The sequence below is a fragment of the Sorex araneus genome, chromosome 1 (genome assembly GCF_027595985.1).
Source record: "Sorex araneus isolate mSorAra2 chromosome 1, mSorAra2.pri, whole genome shotgun sequence".
Classification (NCBI taxonomy): domain Eukaryota; kingdom Metazoa; phylum Chordata; class Mammalia; order Eulipotyphla; family Soricidae; genus Sorex; species Sorex araneus.
Window position 1 is genome coordinate 164,960,357 of NC_073302.1, and position 19,340 is coordinate 164,979,696.

Genomic DNA, 19,340 nt, shown 5'->3' on the forward strand with positions numbered 1-19,340 from the left:
GATTGCATGATTCACGGGCCATACAACACAGGCATACAGGTAGCATGCAGCTGATAATAAGCAGACATATCTACTCTGTCATGTGCAAGGGCCAGGGCGCCTGATTTTGTGAGCCTTATATGTCTCACTGGCAGATGTTCTCCACCCCTGAGCTATACAAAATGAGTGTACTCAGAGAGGCAGTATATCACAGTGCTTAGGACAATGACAGCAAAGTTCCTCCAAATGTGGACTTGAAACATGGTTTTGCTACTTTGGGTGTGTTATCTATCTTTGTAAACATCAATTCTTTCTTTCACCAAAGAGATAATGATAGTAACTCTCTAAGAATTGCCTTGAGCATTAAGTGAGATATGTTTGTTGAACACTTATCATTGCACTTGTGAGGAAAGGTTTCAGAGTATTATCTTGTAGGAAAACTAGCTGTGACATAAATGATCCCAAGTCTAATACATAAATCTTTTAAGAGATTTTATTGTTCATTGTCAAATTTAAGGCTAAGAGAGATAAAAGAGGTCACAGTGTACAACTTTTTCTAAATTCTCAATTTTTACAAGCAACAGATTGTAAAAAAAATGTTGGAATAAGTTAGCTTTTGAGGCTATGTAAATTTTTAAAAAGTGATGGTGATAAAAGCTTTTTTATTCTCAAGATAACATGCATGAAAACAATTTGTGATTCAGGATAGCAATACGGGTATGTCTTTAAGCCAACTAACTCTTTGTGACACATTGTCCTTGCTTCCTAAAGTGGGCCTCATCTCACTTTTAATGTGTGAAAGGAGAGATTATTCAACACAGTGGTAGACACATTTTTGTTCTCAAGAACACTGCGATATCATTAATCTTCTGGCATGCCTGCAAAGGCGGGTTATGTGAATGCTAGTCTTATGCAAGGCTATAAATAAAGTTTAAAGAGAGAATGAGACAGAGAGAAAAGATGTTTTCCTGAAGCCTCTATTGCCACAGTACGGACCACATTAAGGGTGCAATAACTTACCAGTAATAACACATTAAAAATCCTCTTTATGGGTTTTCAACATCTGTCTAGAAAAATCCAGACTAAAAATAGAATCTGATCTTGTAACAGCTTCTTCAAATTGGGTTATCCTAAACACTCTCCTCATTGAATAGTCACATATGACTATTTTAGAGCTATATTTTAAACTAGAGCAATGCTTTATCATGTATATCACATGCTTAACACTCCTGTAAGATATTGCCATACACATTCATATATTATGGGGTGTATGCAAGGTGTGTGGGGTGCATGCATACGTGTGTATGTATACGCGAAGTGGCTCCTGATGGAGGTTGAAAGGTTTTCGTACAAAGTATTTTTGATTCTTTGGCTTTTGAAATATAATAAGGAAGCACACACATTTTCTTCATTGCCTTTGTTAAGAATTTCAGTCTATTTGCTGGTCTAACAGAGCCAATTTCATAATTATTCATATTTATAAGTTGAGTCACATTTGTTTTTATTTGAAAATACTCTTAGGAATAATGCTTACATGCTAAATGCTATTAGAGAATTTCATGGATTATTATTACACTTAATGTGGACATAATTTTCTCAAAACCAGAATTTATGGTAGCATTTTTTTGTTCTGACGAAGCCCTCTTTCTGATAGTTCTTTATTGGGTCAAAGTCCTGCTAACTTCTTCATAAGAAGATGAAACACAAAATAATTAACTTACCACCAATTTTTGTTTAGAGCTTTTTTATCCTCACCTATAGAGCATAAAAATTAAATTTAATCCACACCCTTAAATTTGTTTGTACTCTGTCTTGCCATCTATCCTTGCAAAATCTTTTAATAATGTTTTGGAACTTGGAACACAAGGCAATTTGCACATAACAAACTACAGACACTGGTAATGAAATTTCTTTATATTCAGTTTCCAAGAGATATGTGTTGCTAGTTAAGTACCAGCAGGTTTTCAGGTTGAGTCAACGTTTGCCTTTGGAACATTCAGTTGATTGTATGGCCATAACTTGGCTTTTCGTGACTCTCTGCTGTGCCTTAAGACTTTGAGAGGCTTCATCTGGGGGCTGATGATGAGAGTCATTTCTCTATTGGTTTTTACATATGGCTCCGCTCTTACACATCCCACATCTGGGAGCTCATTATTTTCTGTAACAGATTAGTAGGGAACAGCAGTTTGAATTCCTCATTCAAGAAGCACACAAGGGGAATTTCCATGCTATTTGCTCCAAGAGCCAGAAAACAGAACTGTGTCTTCTTCTCAAGATATAATGGCTGTTAGGGATTATTATATCTTGACCATTATGAGGATGTTAATATTAGTAAACTATCTTTAATAGAGTTTCAAAACTCACTGAAAATATGAATTTAGAGGATAGTAATTAAATATTTCAAGACTCATTGCAAACATGGATTTAGAGAGCACATCAGAGCCCTAATTTTCTAGAGAAAATAAAAGGAAAGATATAGAGAATAGCAATTTACACTGTGAGGGTTTTATTACAAATCGCTAAATATGCAATTACCTATTTAATAATTATCATATTTTCATGAAGTAGATATTTATTGATTTCTTTATTGGACAGTGAAGGAAGCATACTAAGCAATTTACTTACAGCCTCACAAGTGATAGAATTAGGATTTGAATCTAAGTCATTTTGATTCTCAGTCGGGATGGACACTGAACCTAGGATTTATTGGTGAATGAAGCAAACTTTCATTTGTGAGTTTTCACCTTTTTCTCTTCAACACATTTCTTTTCTTTTCCTATTGTCTCACTCTCACAGTTCTTATTTTGCCCTTATCTAGGTTGATGCCCAATATAAATATCAACTTAAAATAATACTAGCAGTTTCTACATTTGTGATGGATGTTTGTATTTTTGTAAAAATGAATATAGCAGAGGTCAGAGTGATAGTACAGCAGGTAGGGAATTGCTTTGCACTTGACCAACCTGGATTACATCCAACCTGGCATCCCTTATGGTCTCCTGAGTACTGTCAGGAGTAATCCCAGTGTGCAGACCCAGGAGAAATCCATGAGCATCAGCAGATATAACCCCACAAAAGAAAAAAACAAAAACAAACAAACAAAAACAATTACAGAAAAATTTCTTCAGAATTAGCAAATGGACTTCAGACACCACAGCACACAGCATTTGGAGAATGGTGAGGGATTTTTCTGGATTCGAGAGCCATTGACTCAGAATGGGGCTGGCTTAGATCCTGGGGTATCTTGAGGTTTTCTTCTTTCATGTTTTTAAATATAAAGTGAACCCTTAAAGCAAGTTTTAAGGCAAAGCAAATCACAAACTCTGGTCAGGGGGAGAGTTGTGGTCAGGGTGGGACAAAATGTAACTACTTTGATTGGTGACTCACAAGCTGTTTTAGGATGTTCTGAACAAATTACAAAAATCTTAGATTTCCCTGCTCCGATTTTAGATTTATCCCTTCTACCAGAAAGGCAAGGCATGGTCACAAAATGTTTGGGATTCCATTTCTTCTCATTCCTCTTGCATGGAGCTGCTTTCTGCTCAGGAGATGAGGTTCTGCAGCCTGCAGTAGGACAGGACTATATGGTGATGATCCAGACCTCATTATTATTTTTTTTTGCACATAAACCAGTTACTTTATGTACAATAAAGGAATGGGGAAGGGGAGAATGAAAGAATAGAGAAAACTATACTGTAGTAGTCAGGATGTGGTGGAACCAAATTGCGGTTTTCGAATTGCGAACGTCTTCTTGGTCTGGAGGAGCTGAGTTCTGGAGGAGAGAGCGGGCTCCGCTAGCAGACACCCCCTTCTGCTGCTGGAACACAGCAATTGTATCTTCGTCCTCCGTTTCCAACTGTGCAGGTGTGTCTGTTTCGTTGATTGGCTGCCCATCAAATCGGAATCTGATCTGTCGTTCACAATAGGCTTTCATTAGTTTACTAAGTGGCCTATGCCTCTTAATCTTAAACTGCACCACAGAACCATCCTGACCCGCCACCTTCAAATTAATATGATCGTGGGGCCGGAGCGATAGCACAGCAGGTAGGGCGTTTGCCTTGCACGCGGCCGACCCGGGTTCGATCCCCGGCATCCCATATGGTCCCCCCAGCACCGCCAGGAGTAATTCCTGAGTGCAGAGCCAGGAGTAACCCCTGAGCATCGCTGGGTGTGACCCAAAAAGCAAAAAAAAAAAAAAATTAATATGATCGTTGTTCTCGGTCTTGACGCCTTCCTTGGGGTTTTCGTCGGCCACGGCGAATCCCGGAAATCTCCTCAGCCACCGCTTCACAAAAGAGGCACCAGGTCCGCACCGAACGCGCACACAGGCAGCTCCAGGAGCGGCAGAAGAAGGAGGCGGCAGCGCTCAGACCTCATTATTTTAAAGCTATTATTTGCTGACATGGGATATTAGGGAATCTAGATTTTGGCACAAGGGGTGCTATAATACATTTCTACAACTATGGTTGTAATATAACTAGTATGACACAATCATAGTTACTAGATACGGCCGTTCTTAGAGATTACTCTTGGCTCTGTGCTCAGGGATCACTTCTGGTGGTGATTAAATTTTCAGACTCGTAGAGAAAAAAATTTCAGTGAATAATAAATTAATATTTGGAAAATTAATAGAGTGGAAACATTATCCATAATATTACTACTTTAGTATGCCATGAAATACTGTGTAAACTTTCAAGCTCTTTTTGTCAGTGGATAATTAGTAATGTAATAATAGTCAGGTTATATTTTAAATTTTTGCTTTCTTCTAATATTATGACATAGCCATTTTCTATGCTAATAAGCATTTTTCTTTACTTAGAGTTTTTTAGGGATCATAGGGCTCTTTGTTAATTTTGAATGGTATACATGATTTTTTTTCATAAAATTAAATGTATATTATCTGCTTCACAGGCATTGTATAAATTCTAATATAACACAATCATAGTTATTAGATATTGCTTTGGTTCTACAGCAGCTAAGTGTAGCTCTTAAGGAATCGTTAATTAACATTGAACATTTTAAAACCTATGTATCCAGCCATTTAATTATACTTAATGTTGGTTTAACTTACTTGAAAATGAGAGAACAAATACACTTGACATAAAACGTCTAAGTCAATAATCATTGAGTGCAGATTTTTTGGTAGGTTGCTTAGATTCCTTGTCTACATATTTTCTGAGAATTTCTTCCACACTAAAGAATGTCTTTGGGTTATTTGCAGCTGTTGTGGCCTGGCCTTATCCCATTAGAGGCAATCTGTGGGAAGAGAAGGAGACAAATTGTGACACTGTCCCTTATCAAAGGACCACACAGTTGTTCGCCACTTTGACTCCATGATGGATAGTTATCTGGAGGTTTGATGGACATAAGCCTAAATGTTTACAGGAAAACTTTGCAAGAAGCCCACCAGCTCCTTGTTATTGGCACTTACTTGATAACATGGAGTCAATCAATCTTCTCTATTGTTTTTAGCTTGAATTTTGCTTTCTGTCCAGGCTTCATTTCTACCAGCTCATCAGATAGATGCACCAGCTAAATAAATAAATAAATAAATGAGAGAGAAAGCCATGTAACTCTTTCCCACAGTATGATGCTGGTATCACCATCAAATTTTTGTCCTTCTGAGTGTGTATTTTGGATCAAATACATGTGGTTTTTGCACATACACACAAACACACACTTTACATACAATTAAAGGTTAGACAATTAGATCTTTGTGATCAAAAGTTCAGCAGTACTCTATATCTTAGGGAAAAAAGACACTATTTTTAATGTTTTACATGTTTGTTAGTTACTGATCATGGCACTTTCTATAATTTATTCACTACTAGCTTTTGCTTAGTGACATGCAATTATTAGATACACCATTGAAAGAGTTTATTTATAAGTGAAAATATGGTACATTTTTATCTCATTGTAGGAGATTGATGAATTCATGAAACAGTTGCCTTAATTCTGCAAGCAACTTCTCTGTGTGAGCAGAAGAATCAGAATTTCTATGAAGATTTTATTTTTTATATTGAAAAATATAATTGAGGGGGTGTGGTTGGCTTTAACTGAAATCTCACTTCCTATAACATTCACTTATATCAGACTGCAATTTGATAGGTTGTGAATGTAAACAGAAGTGCCTCTGCTAAGGAAATCATAGTATAAAACATTTCTGTAACCACTCAAAGTTCCATTGTGACCATTTGTAGTCACTACTCTTCCTACATGACTTGATCCCTGAAAGTCACTGAAAAGCGCTGTTCATATCACATAAAATAGCATTTCATCTATATGCAGAGATGCCAACCTTCTCTTTATTGTTCCAGTCTTCTCTTTATTGTTCCTCTGCTTTATTTGTGCTACCAATATGAGCCCTTGCACCATTTTCAGAAATAAGATATGAGTATATTTTAATCTGTAATCTTTCACAGCATTCATTTATTACTTCTCCTAAGATATTTCTTACTGTGAATTTGAAATATGCTCTTCACCCCATTGGGAAAGGCACAGCAGCCTTGCCATAAAGAGAAGAACACAGTGCTTGAGACTGTCCTGTTTTCTTAACCAACTCTAACCTTTTTTTTGAAAGCACTAATCTTTTAGTTAATAATTTTCACCTAGCATTTTGTTAAGAAAACTTTTGTTCTATTTTTAAGCAAAATTAAATTGATCAGTTCTATGCCCAGTTTACCACTTTTTATATTAAAATAATAAAGTTCTAAGGCTCAAGGAATTGTTGAAATACAGCTTTTAAGTTTGGAAGAGAGAAATAAAGGCAATTTCATTTACTCTTCTGGTTGGCAATGACTAAAAGAAGGAAATGATAAGTGCATGAAAATTGCTATATACACCCTTGGCTGGCAATTTTTTCCCATTATGTGTGAAGAGATATTAAGTGTAAGAACATTGTTCATTGTGTGCAAATACAAAGCACTTCTATTGTTGGGCATTATCAGTACACATACACTGTGTGAATAATTTTAGCCATAATGGATATACCATTTCAGTTATTAGATTGAGGTTTTTTTAAAAAAATCAAAGGATGAGTGAATATAAATGAATCTAGAATATATTTATGTGCCCAAAGAATTTGGAAATGAATGAAAATTTGTTGTGATTTTTTTATGTTGTACTCATATTGTCAGAGCTGATGACATCAGTTGTTTATTCATGACCACCTATATTTACTTGTTTTAAAGAGGTTTTCTACTAAGATAATACAAATACTGTATCACAATTGAAATATTAACCAGCCAGAATTTTACTGCATATACTTTGCAAGGAATTTTTTAAATGCTTTGCTCCCAAGACTCAGCTTAAAGATGTGGAGCAGTTAGAAAGTAGAAGCAATGATCATTGAAGAAAATATTTTTTAACCCCTATTCCTCTTTTATTTTACTTCTACCTATTTACTTCTGTTTATAAACTACATCTTCCAAAGAACTCTAGAATCTACATTCCTTCCTTAGCAAACACAAATAGATGATATCAGTTAAACAAAAGTGAGAACTTATATTAGATTTCCTAGAATTATTTGGAAAGGGGATGAAATTTAATTTACATTGCTCTTTGTTGTTTACATATTCTAAAAAAGCTTGCTGCTTGCTCTTCAAATCCCTAAACCCAAAGTTCCTAGTGATTCGATATCAGTAAGAAGCTCAAAGTGTTGAGAGCCCTAGAGAGAGACTACTTCTATTATTTTCCTATTAAAATATAAGAGCCCCAAGAGATGTGGTTTTATGCAGATAAATGCTGGATAAATATCTGAACTTCTGGGCATATTAGAACCCACAGTATGAATCATGCACAGTTCTGTCAACCCTGGTTAGGAACCAGAGCATTTCATTTTTCATTCGCTTTCCTTGTCTTTCAGACTCTCTTTGTCTTTGCTTTAAGCACATCTAAGCACAGTGGCACACATTGTGATCAAACTCAGTGCTGTATGGAATGGGAAATATTGAAAGGTGAACGTAACTGCTAAGATTTCATGTAACACTTGCTCTTTATAATAGCAACCGGCCACCCGGACCAGTAGGATGGGTGTGAGCTACATCTGTTCTTCAGTGACAGTGTCTACACGGATGGGGTGTGCCTATAGTTTACTGCTGCCACATGGTTGACATTGTTATTTTATAACCTAAAGCCTTTTCTTCTTCCCTTCTTTGCTCCTGAAACCTATGCTCCTGTATGTTTTCTTTCATTTTACCCTGACTCTCTAACAGCTGAACTACAGAAATGCCAAGTAGCGACATGAATTCCGAAACAGAAGCTGCCATAAAGCCGTACTGCTCTAACCAAGAAACACACATGTAGAGGCACATGACTGACAGGGCTCAAAAGGCAGGTTTTAGTAAATGACAAGTGTGAAGTTCTTATTGTTGCTCTTGTCGATGGTAGCTCATATTTACAAGAAAAAAATCATTTGCATTTCAGAACAATTCAGTGTAACTGGCAGCTTGGGAAAGAAAAGACAAAATCTCTTAAAGATGAAGAAGACAGGAGCACAAAATCCAAAGCGTTCTCTCACTTTGGAATATGTCGGCATCTTTTGATTGGGTATAAAACAAGGATTTTGGAGAAATGGCAGGAAAAGTGGAAATTATAAATTATTTTTGTCTGGGACAAGAGAAATGAGGGAGTGAAAAGAGTCGTTCATCTTTTATTTATTCTAAGCATAATTCCATTCAGTGTTAATTAAATAAAAGTCTAAAGAAGCACATTGTTCTTTTGTATATACATATTGTCATTACTATAGGAGGCTCTTTGGTTATCTAGAAAAACAGGAGGGAACTAACTTGTAAGGTCAATGTAAGAACAGTGTTATGATAATTGCTAATGACATGTCAAGAATATATAATTTGTGTTTTTATCATTTAAAATAATATTATAAGGTATCTGAATGACATGGCATGGTTCTCTGTATGTTCTATAGTAAGTCAAGAGTAGAAATATAGATTTGACTGTATTTTATATTATATATATTAAATATATATTCGACCAGTAGGGGAAAAACTACTGGTCAGTAAGCCACTTAGGTAACAATTTAATAAAATGAGAACATACCAGAAAGTACCAAATCTCAGACTGCCATATAACAATTGGAAAATTAAGTTCAAAGAAAATAAATAGTTATGTGTGTCTTTATTGTGATTATCTCGTTCATCAAATTTCGTTCTGCTTCATCCCTTGCACTTAGGTACGGATCTATGATTATATTTTACTTGAGGACATGTGAGTAGCTATGATGCGCTTTGCTCCCAGACTAAACCCATCAAACACTTTCAGCCAGTTCTCCAAGCCCTTTACCTGATTGCTGACCCAGAGTGAGAGACTGAGATGCCCTATGATTACGTAGCTTCAAGCAAAGAAAGCCTAAATCTCTGAATATAGCTACCCTACAGTTATATAGGACAGCTTTATGATGGAACTGTAAACTTTGATCTTATGTTATTCAAATTTTGAAATTTGTTATTTTAATTAAGTTACCTTAACCAAAAATTTTTACAATTTTTTTTGTTAAGGGGATGAAATAAGTTAAGAAGTAGCTGTTCCATCAGGGGGATGGCATACTTCTGCCACTGGTCAAATTATCTATCTTTTTTTGGATGGCAAGATATTCTTTATTCTTAGGTTTTATTACCATATTTCCCAAGTATTTCTTTATCCCATATAGAAGAAATATTCTATATTTCTTCTAGCTCACTATTACAAATCTATGTTGGACTGTTTCACTTGAACTTTGTAGGTAGGGCCCCTTAACTTGCTTCTGAGTTATTAGAATGCCTCTCTTATTCTCAAAATGTTCCGACATTTTAATAATCCTGCTCCAAAATCCTCAAATGGCTCTGAGTTGTTGAAAACTGAGGTAAGGAATCGGAGACCTGGGAATGCATTTGACAGATTTTAAAAAATGTTTTTTTCACTGATGAGATATACTTATCTTTGAAAACACATTGTCAGCATTTAAAATCAGAGATTGTAAGGAGACCGTATTTCTGCCCTTGACATAAATGATCTATTAGTGTTGGGTTCTCATTATCAAACCAAAGCCATCAGCTGGCACAAGGCATTCACTCAATAGTATATTCTAATCAAACCCACATATATTAGTTAGGATTCTCCACGGAAACAATCAAGAGGATATGTCCTCTTGTTTGTATGGAGAATTCTAAGTAATATTATATATTATATGTAGACACATACACAATATACACACTTACATATGTGTACTAATATCTGTTCAACACACATATTATATATCTATACTTATGTATCCTATTGGTTTCATTTCTCTTTTTATATATACACATGCCTATATACATATATACACCTTCTTGATTATTTAGAATATTAATACCAGATTATTCTCTTCCATTCATATAATATGTTCTTAAAGAACACTCTTGTAGACATTAGTCATATTCTGGTTTATATTGCAATTCAGCATCTAAATGGATTTTCAAGTTCCTTGGAATCTAAAAATTATTTGCAATCTCCTGAATAAAAAGTGGAAGGTGTACTAATTAAGAGGTAAAATAAAAATAAGGTGCATATATAATATATGTGTATGTATACAAAGAGAAATGAAACCAATAGGATTCATAGGCATAGATACATGAATTTAGTATGAATGTAAACTATAACCATATAACTACATTTGTTTCATTCAACTTATATTTGCTTACCCCTACTGCATAATAAGTAGCATACTAAGAGCTCTGTGTACATCCTTTCAAATACTTTAAAAGATTGTTTGGTTTGGTTTTTTCTAGTGAGGTTTGGGAGACATACTGGTTGTGCTCAGGCTTACTTCTGATCAGGGATCACTCATGGTGGTGCTCAGGAGACCATATATTGTAAAAAACTATCTGATGGGGGGCGACCAGGGGAGAGCCCTAGCAGCTCTCCCCATAGGCTGCCCCGGGGTTTGAGGGGGATGGTCCCAGGCCATGGGGCAGACGGAAGAGGAAACAAGGGCCAAGCTGGTTGATTGATCAGTTGCCGTTTATTCCATTCACTCCAGTCTCTCTCTCTGTCTTCTCTCCGGCTCTCCCTCTTTCCCACAACCCACTCTTACAGTCTAGTTAAATCCCCCCAGCATGAGGGGGTTGGGGCTTACACATAGGTGTGGTCACAATCAATAGGGTTAAAGTTCTTTCCCTCATGGGATACTACTTCTAGGACAGATGATTCTCTTTCAGCAGGACGACCCACCAAGGGCGAATCCCATGAATGTGTTTCTCTTCTCCTCATCCAGCGAACATATAAGCATTCATAATATTAATCTTTTTTATGGACACATTAAGAAATGCATTAAGCTTATACAGTTGCTCTCCTGGGACCATCTCGATCTCAGACTACAGTGCTCAGGCCAGATTAGTCTTTCCTATCCCTAGCAGGGTCCTAATCTCATCATTACTTTTGGATCATGACAGCATTTGTCCATGATCAAGCTCTTAACTTATAGTTAAGAATTAGACACTTTGTCCAGGCCCATCTCCATGCCAGGGTAGCACATAACTCAACGCTTGCCCTGGGTCCGTCCCGTCCCTAGTTGGGACCCTGCTTTTGGGGTGCTAGGAACTGAGGGCAACTGAGGCTTAAGTGGAGAAAGCAGATGCCCAGGAATGAATAATATTCAAAGCCAATTAAGTCCCAAGTTACAAAAGCATAATATTGTCTTCTTGTGTCTATACAAAAAGGACATTGTGCTAAAGTAAACTATTCAAAAGACATAAGGAGAGGAGAAAGGCAATATTAACTTACAATGTAAGTTCAGTGTCCTAGAAAGATCTGACCTTACAAATTAACAGTCTGATTAGGGGGGAAAGCTGATTAACTGTTTGGGGAAGAGAGCATAGAGAAGTGGTTACAGATAGACAAAGTGATGGGAGTGACTCGGAAGCACCTTTATGGGTGTGACCGGGATAAACCTAAGCTCCTTGTGGCAAGGGGGAAAGGAAACAGCAATGTCATCCTACAATATATGGTACAGGGGATCGAACCAGAGCCTACTGCATGCAAAACAAGTACCTTAATCCCTGTACTATTTCTCTGATCTCAAACATTTTTTGAAAAATGTATTATTCTCAACCCAGTTTTTATCCCCTGTGGATAAAACATAGGCTTTGAGATTTTGTGTAGGGGTCCAAATTTAATACTTGTCTGTGTTGGGATCCAAACTAAGGTATGTTTCAGAACTCAAGATCTTAATGAAATATCACAATAGATAGCCTTTTCACATTATGTATAGATCATAAATATACAAAAGATAAGTAGAAATTTCACTGAGAACACTAAAAAACACAATGCAAGGGTTCAGGAGATAGTACAACAACTAGATCTGTGCACCTTACTGGGGTTTGATTTTTATCATTACATGGTCCCATACGCACTATCGGTATCTAAGTATCACTCTGAGTATCACCATGTATAGCTCTGGAGTTCCCCAGCCCTTCCCAGGTGACCCAGATATGCTGGCAACACATAGCCAGAACAGAACTGCATCCTGGGCCTTCACATTAAAAATCCAGGAGAGAACTGCAGACAGGAATCCTCAACCTTCTGAAAACTTCTTGGGAGACCATCTTCCCCCCTCCAGATCCTATAGAGCAAGAAGGAAAAGACCATTTCCAACTCTATAGTCAATGCTATTAAATAAGTAGAATTGAGAAAAACTAAAAATCAGGATATTACACAATATCAAATGAATGCACATTACAGGAAGTGTTAAAAATAGCATACACACAGCACAGAATTTACTTATGATAGAAGAAAATATAACGGGATTGGAAGGAAATTACTGAAAGTAAGCAGTTGCGATCTTAGATAATTATGTATTATAGGTACATTTTGTGCTGCATGGTATCCCAAGGATTCTCTAATCACTTATAGACTAAAAAATTTGAACACATTGAGGCATAATGCCAGGCTATGAGATGGTATGTCCTCAGTACGTGGCATGCTGTAGCTACTGTACGGCATTGTTGAAGGAAGGAAAAAGGAAGAAGACATTGACATGATAGAAAATAAAATAATAACATCAGGGTTTCTTTCTCAATAAATTTTCCCAACATAAAAGGAATATATGAGAAGAGTTTGGGATTAATTCACAGAGATTCTATTACTGATAGTCTGAACATTAAAGAATCTAAATGTTGACTGCTTGGTATTTGATTCTATCTAGAGGGCTGGATGTGACTGATATTTTGCTCTTTCACAATGTTTTATTTTATTCATCCGACTCCAAAATCGATACTTGACCTAACGTAGACATGTGTGGAAAGAAATGTTATTATATTGCCTGGCAGATGAGACCTAAAAAGTGAAGAGAGTTATAGTATATTTTAAAAGGGCACTTTTCTTTCTGTCTTTTTTTTTTTCCCTTGCAATTCACCACAAATGTTGTCTTTCTTTGGTCCTAGGGGAGGAATGATGTCTCTACCTAATTACTGTATCTGTTTAAAGCCTTTGTTGGCAAATTTTCCTCCTTCTTAGCATCTGTCCCACAAAGTGATGCATTTAGAGATCAAAGAGCTAAATATCATGGGCTCATCTACCCTGTACAATACAGTGTATTCCTGATAGGTGTGAAACGGTGAGGGCTCAAGAAGGTCACAAGAGTTTGATTTCTATGGAATTTGGGTCCCTGAATGTTAAAAAACTAGACTTCAATAGTTTTTGTGTTTCAAACAGCATGCTTGCTTTATTAAATAAAAATTAAAATAATAATAATAAAATAGACTGATGTGCTCACTTTAGAACCAATTTACACTCTATATTATTCAAAAATGTTGCAGAGAGAAAGGGGGGGAGGAAGAGGGGCAGTAATGTTTACTGGGAGAAAAACCAGTCTGGAAACTAAACTAGCCCAAGGGAAGGACTTTGAGGTCCCAGCTTATCTCTGAAACTCAGCCTGGAAAACCATTAAGATGCAGAATTCTAGGTTCAGAGCTTGGGTGGCCCCCTGGGAGCAGAGTCCCACCACTGGAACAAAGGCTACACAAAACGATGAAAAGACCATTGACTGCTCCAAGATCATGCCTCCAAGCAACCACACTAGCAACTGGCTTTGGGGGTGGGGGGGTTGTGGGGGTGGGGGCGGGGTTGCAGTTTGGGAAAACTATAAATACATAAACTAACTTTCCTCCTGTTTGGGATGTCCTTTTTCCACTTGGAGAAGGCTTTGTGCTCTTTTGAGCATGTCTGCCCCCGTCCGTCCCCTCCACCTTCCCTCCCTCCCTTCCTTTTTTCCTTCTTTCCTTCCTCCACCCCCTCCCTCCTTCCCTTCCTTCTTCCCCATTAACTTGTTTCTATTGACTTTGTCCACCCTGAAATTTTTCTTTGGTAAGAAGGAAACAACAGACCTAGGAAGCCTCGCTGTGACTTAGGACTTTCCCCTCCTGGCAAGAGCGGTTCCTTGCTCCAGCCTGGGTTCAAGAGCTCCCAGAGAAACCAGGTGGCAGGGGTCGCTTCAGCTGTTGGGCAGCACCAGTGGAACCAGGTGCACTTTGAGGACCACTGCCTGGGGATGGTGTGACAGGAGCTGTGTACCCTGCAGGCGCTTATCAAGATTCTCATTAGCACTAAGTTTCCATGGTCACTCCCTGGGTGATGTAGGTGGGTAGAGAGGACAGTGGTGGATGCTGTTGTGCAGGCTGCAACCTCCCTTCCTCCGCTTCACACAAGCCACTTAGGGAAACCTACTTCTTCATAAGTGAGACCCACGTCTCCCAGTGACAACAAACCATGGTGGAAAAAAAATCAATGTCTCCATTTATTGTGTATTTGTGCATGCATCTGTGTATGTGAATTTATAAATATTGCACATATGAATTGTGAAAATACATATTAGCACTGTCACTGTCATCCTGTTGCTCATTGATTTGTTCAAGCGGGCATCAGTAACATCTCTCATTGAGAGACTTATTGTTACTGTTTTTGGCATATCCAATACGCCACGGGTAGCTTGCCAGGCTCTCTGAGAGTGGTGGAGGAATCGAACACGGGTCGGCTGTGTGAAAGACGAACGCCCTACCGCTGTGTTATTGCTCCAGCCCTTTGGTAATATGTCCAGCCTATGGACATATGGGCTGGACATATTATCAAAGGACTTAAAAAATTGCAGCCTTGCACTTAGTCCTAGTATAAATTCTCTCACTTCTTCCCCACACGGGAGCTCCTTTTCCTTTCTCATCCACTTTCCAATAAACTTTTTTACTTTCCTCTCACCCCCTCCCAAAAGAATAAAGAAAAAAAATTCAGTCTTGAATTCTTTTGTTTATCTTTTTGGGTCAAACCTGCCGGTGCTCCGCACACCATATTTGGCGTGGACGAAACCAGATCAGTTACATGAAACGCTGTCCACTGTACTATCTTCCCAGCCCTGAGGTTTTGCAACTTCTTTATCTTTTTAAATATCCGCTTCATCAGAAGCAAGGTCATCTATATATTCTGGAAGATCACATAAACTTAACAGAACTTTTACTGCCAGGGATTTCTTCTAATCTTCTGTCACTCAGAGGATGCTCTTGTGTGGGTACACTCAAGACTTGAAAACTATTCTATAACAAAATGTTAAATATTTAGATAATTATTGTCACAACTTGATGGACCAGTTTTTCAAAGCAACCCATGTAGGATATTGCAAAATCATTCATGGTTAAAAGAATCTTTTTAATTTGAGTCAAAAGCAATCAATTTTAATGAAATAGAGAACACAAAGTTAATCAGTATTACTTAAGATTCCACATAGCAACTAACTTTTAAAGTTGATCACTTGTTGAATTTGGGTATAGTATCAAATAATAATCCCAATTATTTGAAAATAATTATTCAAACGCTTGCACCTTTTCCATCTATAAATCTGTAATCAGCAATAGTCACAAGGCTAGATTTTTTTCATATCTTTCAACCAAAACAATCACAGCATATTGTATACAGAATAAGATTTGAAATTCTAACATTTTCTCATTAAGCTAGACAACTATGTCTTCCGAGCAAGTACTAGATAGATTATACATTCTACTTTTCTGCCTACCATAAGACTTGACTTAATATTTAATTAATGGATATATAAGTATTGCTATTACAAGAAATAAACCACTAAGTTTATTATGAAGCACCTTTAATCCATGACTGTATGGTTTTTCTGGTAAATCAGCATCCTGCTTATTTATCAAATCACATTTTAAGAAACTGTCAAAATAGAAGTAATACCAGCTGCTAGGACAGTTTATGTATATTTTGATGTCTAGATTAGGAAACCAAGGTTAATGATACTAAAAGGATCACTTTGACTAATATATTTATATTATCCTTAGCAAGTGTTCATATTGAGTACTCTTAATTACTTCTAGAAATTTCCTTTGTTCTTAATTCTTCATAGTGCTCCATTGTGTATGAAATATTTTATATACAAAAATGTACATTAATCACATAAATAAAGTGAATATATACCATATACATGTGCACTTATGCATATATTGTCATGCAGATATGTGTACTTCTGTGCCTGACTTTTTCTTTCAGTATTGTGTGTGTAACATTTATTTAAATTATTGTGACTACAAATAATTTGTTTTTTATTGCCCAGTAGTATTCCATTATAAAAATATAATTCAATGTCTTTATCTATTTTCTAGTTAGACATTTGAGTTGTTTCTATTTTGGGCTGTTTTTCTCTAAGCATTGTTTTTGACGTATGTTCTTATTTCTTTTAGCTAAGTGTCTAGCAGTAAAATTTTTGGACCAAAGGGTAACTGTTTATTTAATTTTATAAAAAATTGCCAATTTCCCAAAGTAGGTTGTGCAACTTTACCTTGCTCCCACCGGTATGTATAGTGCCAAACAGTTCTTGGTATGCTCAATGGTTAATTTTAACCATACTTATATATGTAAAATTGTGCTTTTAGTAGTCATATGATCTACTATTGATCTACATTTTACGTGTATATTGGTAAATTATACATCTTGGTAAAGTATTTGTTAATTTTTTGCTCATATGAAAAATGTGTTATCTTTAATTATTGAGTAATGACAATGCTCAGGGTATATTCCTGGCTCATGAGATCAGCTATATTATTAGGTAACTACGTATAGTGCTGGGATAGGCGTGTGATACATCACATGCTAGGTAGGTGCTTTAACCCCTTACAATCTTCCTGCGCTCCATATTTGAGGATTCTCTTCAGTTTGTGGTTGCTTATTTATTTTCTAATAACAACTCTTGTGTAGCAGGTAGTTTTGAAGCTGATATATTTTATGAATTTTTATTTTTTGATTTTTGCCTTTTGTACCCTTTTTGCATGTGGCCGACCCGGGTTCCATTCCTCTGCCCCTCTTGGAGAGCCCGGCAAGCTACTGAGAGTATATAGCCTACATGGCAGAGCCTGGCAAGCTACCCGTGGTGTATTCAATATGCCAAAAAGCAGTAACAACAAGTCTCACAATGGAGATGTTACTGGTGCAAATCGATGAGCAATGGAATGACAGTGGTACAGTGATACAGTATCCTTTTTGAGAAAAAAATGTAATAAAGTGAAATCAATTTTAACCTCAAATTTTATTTCTTAATAATTCCTTCAGTTTTCTATACATTTATATTGGCTAGTTTGAAAATTAAACTTCTACTCAATGCTTTGTTAACCTTAAAGATTTTTAACTGGGGATGCAGCTCCGTGATCATGAGCATGTTTCACATGTATGAGATTCTTGGTTTGATCCATGGCAAAAAAAAGTCAAGTAAATAAAAAAAAATAAACAGAGTTTATTTTTTGGAAAACAGATATGAAAGACTAATAAACAGGAATGAGGGAGGACTTAAGTTTAATTGTCTAGCCTTCTATATATTTTGAGAATTTTGTTATATAAATTTATTATTTGACTTACATATTTGTATATTAACTAGTCAACTTTTTGTTTACTGTCATTTTTACATTGTCCATAAGGAAAATTTTAAAATATAAAATTTATAAAATATAAATAACAATCTGGAAAACATTGTTGCCTAATTATATGGCTTAATAATTATCTCTTAGCCTGGAAGTTCAACTTTCTCCTGTGTCTGAGTTTCACTGTGAAGTGTCATAAAAGCAGAGAATGGGAAGAGTACATCAAAATGACCCTTAGGGGATTAAAAACCAAGCTGCTCCTGTATATTATACGGAAGTAAAGATTAATTTCTCATATAGTTACCCACTATAGTATAGAAGCATGTAAAATAGTGAAATATATGATCCTGAGTGAAAAACTCAGTGTTCAGAATGACAGTGATACTTACTTTTAAAGTTCAAAACTAAGTGAAAGCAAATTGTCTATTGTGTAGGTAAACATACGTTTCATAAAGGAAAGAGAAATAAAGCATAATTCAGGATCAGAGGAATTTGTAATGAAAGAAAACATGAAACTGGAGCATTCCAACAGGTGCAAAGTGTGCTAATATTTTATTTCTGGTTTTAAGAGAGTCAGCAGGTTTTATTGTTAAACAAGTGTTCAATCAATAACAAAACTCAGAGGGTTATCAATACACAGGAGATGGTAACATGTTATGAACCAAAATACTATGACTTATTCAAGTTAGTGTACCTCGAAATCAAATAACAACTAAGTAAAGAAACAAAGGAAAAGGCAACATGAATAGATATGTAAATCATGTTTAAAAATGACGTCTCTAATAAGGACACTTGATTATTTTGACTGAGGATTACCGAGAAAGTACAGGGGTAAGGCACTCGCCTTATGTCCCACTGACCCCAGTTGAATCTGTGCACCATCCCTGGCATCCCCAGCACTTCCAGGACTCACTTCTGAGCACAGAGCCAGGAATTTCCTGATTACCAATGAGTGTGGCACCAAATTCCCACCAATTTTAACTTAAACTCTTAAGTAACAAACATTAACTGTGGTTTAAAAGAAAAATGAAGCAATTTCCACTATTCCTTAGAAACTGGTTTATAAACATTTTAAAAACAGTTGGCCTCAACATGTATATTTATGTGTTGGCACACATACACACAAATCAAATGTTGTTTTTGCTCTCTTTCTTACGTATGTTAATGTGAAGTCATTTGGCATTTTTTTGCCTCGTATATATTTTATCATTTTTATAGCTGAATAGTATTCTATTATGTATATGTATATAAAGAGTACATTATACGTCTTTTGTCATCCATTAATGGGTAATTTATTTATTTATTATCTTGTTAGTTGGTAATATTATTTCAACAACAGAAATGAGGCATACAGAGACACATACTGTTAATTACTTCTTTATAGAAAAAAATTAAAACAAGTAAATAAAATATAGGTTCTTAGATTAAAGACCAAAAAAGAGATGAAGTGGGGGAGGAGAGACAAAAAGTAAGAAAATT

General features: G+C 36.2%; 1 protein-coding gene across 1 annotated transcript; it reads right to left on the reverse strand.

Annotated features, from left to right (window-relative positions):
- Nucleotides 1-3,627: 3,627 nt before the first annotated feature.
- On the reverse strand, nt 3,628-8,291 carry LOC129402059 (small ubiquitin-related modifier 3-like). Its single transcript, XM_055126640.1, has 3 exons — nt 8,177-8,291; nt 4,192-4,344; nt 3,628-3,999 (listed from the first exon to the last, which is right to left on the reverse strand). Exons 1-3 carry the CDS (start codon nt 8,289-8,291, stop codon nt 3,668-3,670), a joined length of 600 nt encoding a protein of 199 aa, XP_054982615.1. The 3' UTR covers nt 3,628-3,667.
- Between the last annotated feature and the right edge of the window lie 11,049 nt (nt 8,292-19,340).

Coding starts and splice junctions, on each gene's coding strand:
- LOC129402059 (XM_055126640.1), bottom strand. CDS start 8,291: ATGTGCCTCTACATGTGTGTTTCTTGGTTAGAGCAGTACGGCTTTATG. Junction 4,345..8,176: donor TCAGCTGTTAGAGAGTCAGG/GTAAAATGAAAG, acceptor ATGAGGTCTGAG/CGCTGCCGCCTCCTTCTTCT. Junction 4,000..4,191: donor AGGCGTCAAGACCGAGAACA/ACGATCATATTA, acceptor CGCTCCGGCCCC/ACGATCATATTAATTTGAAG.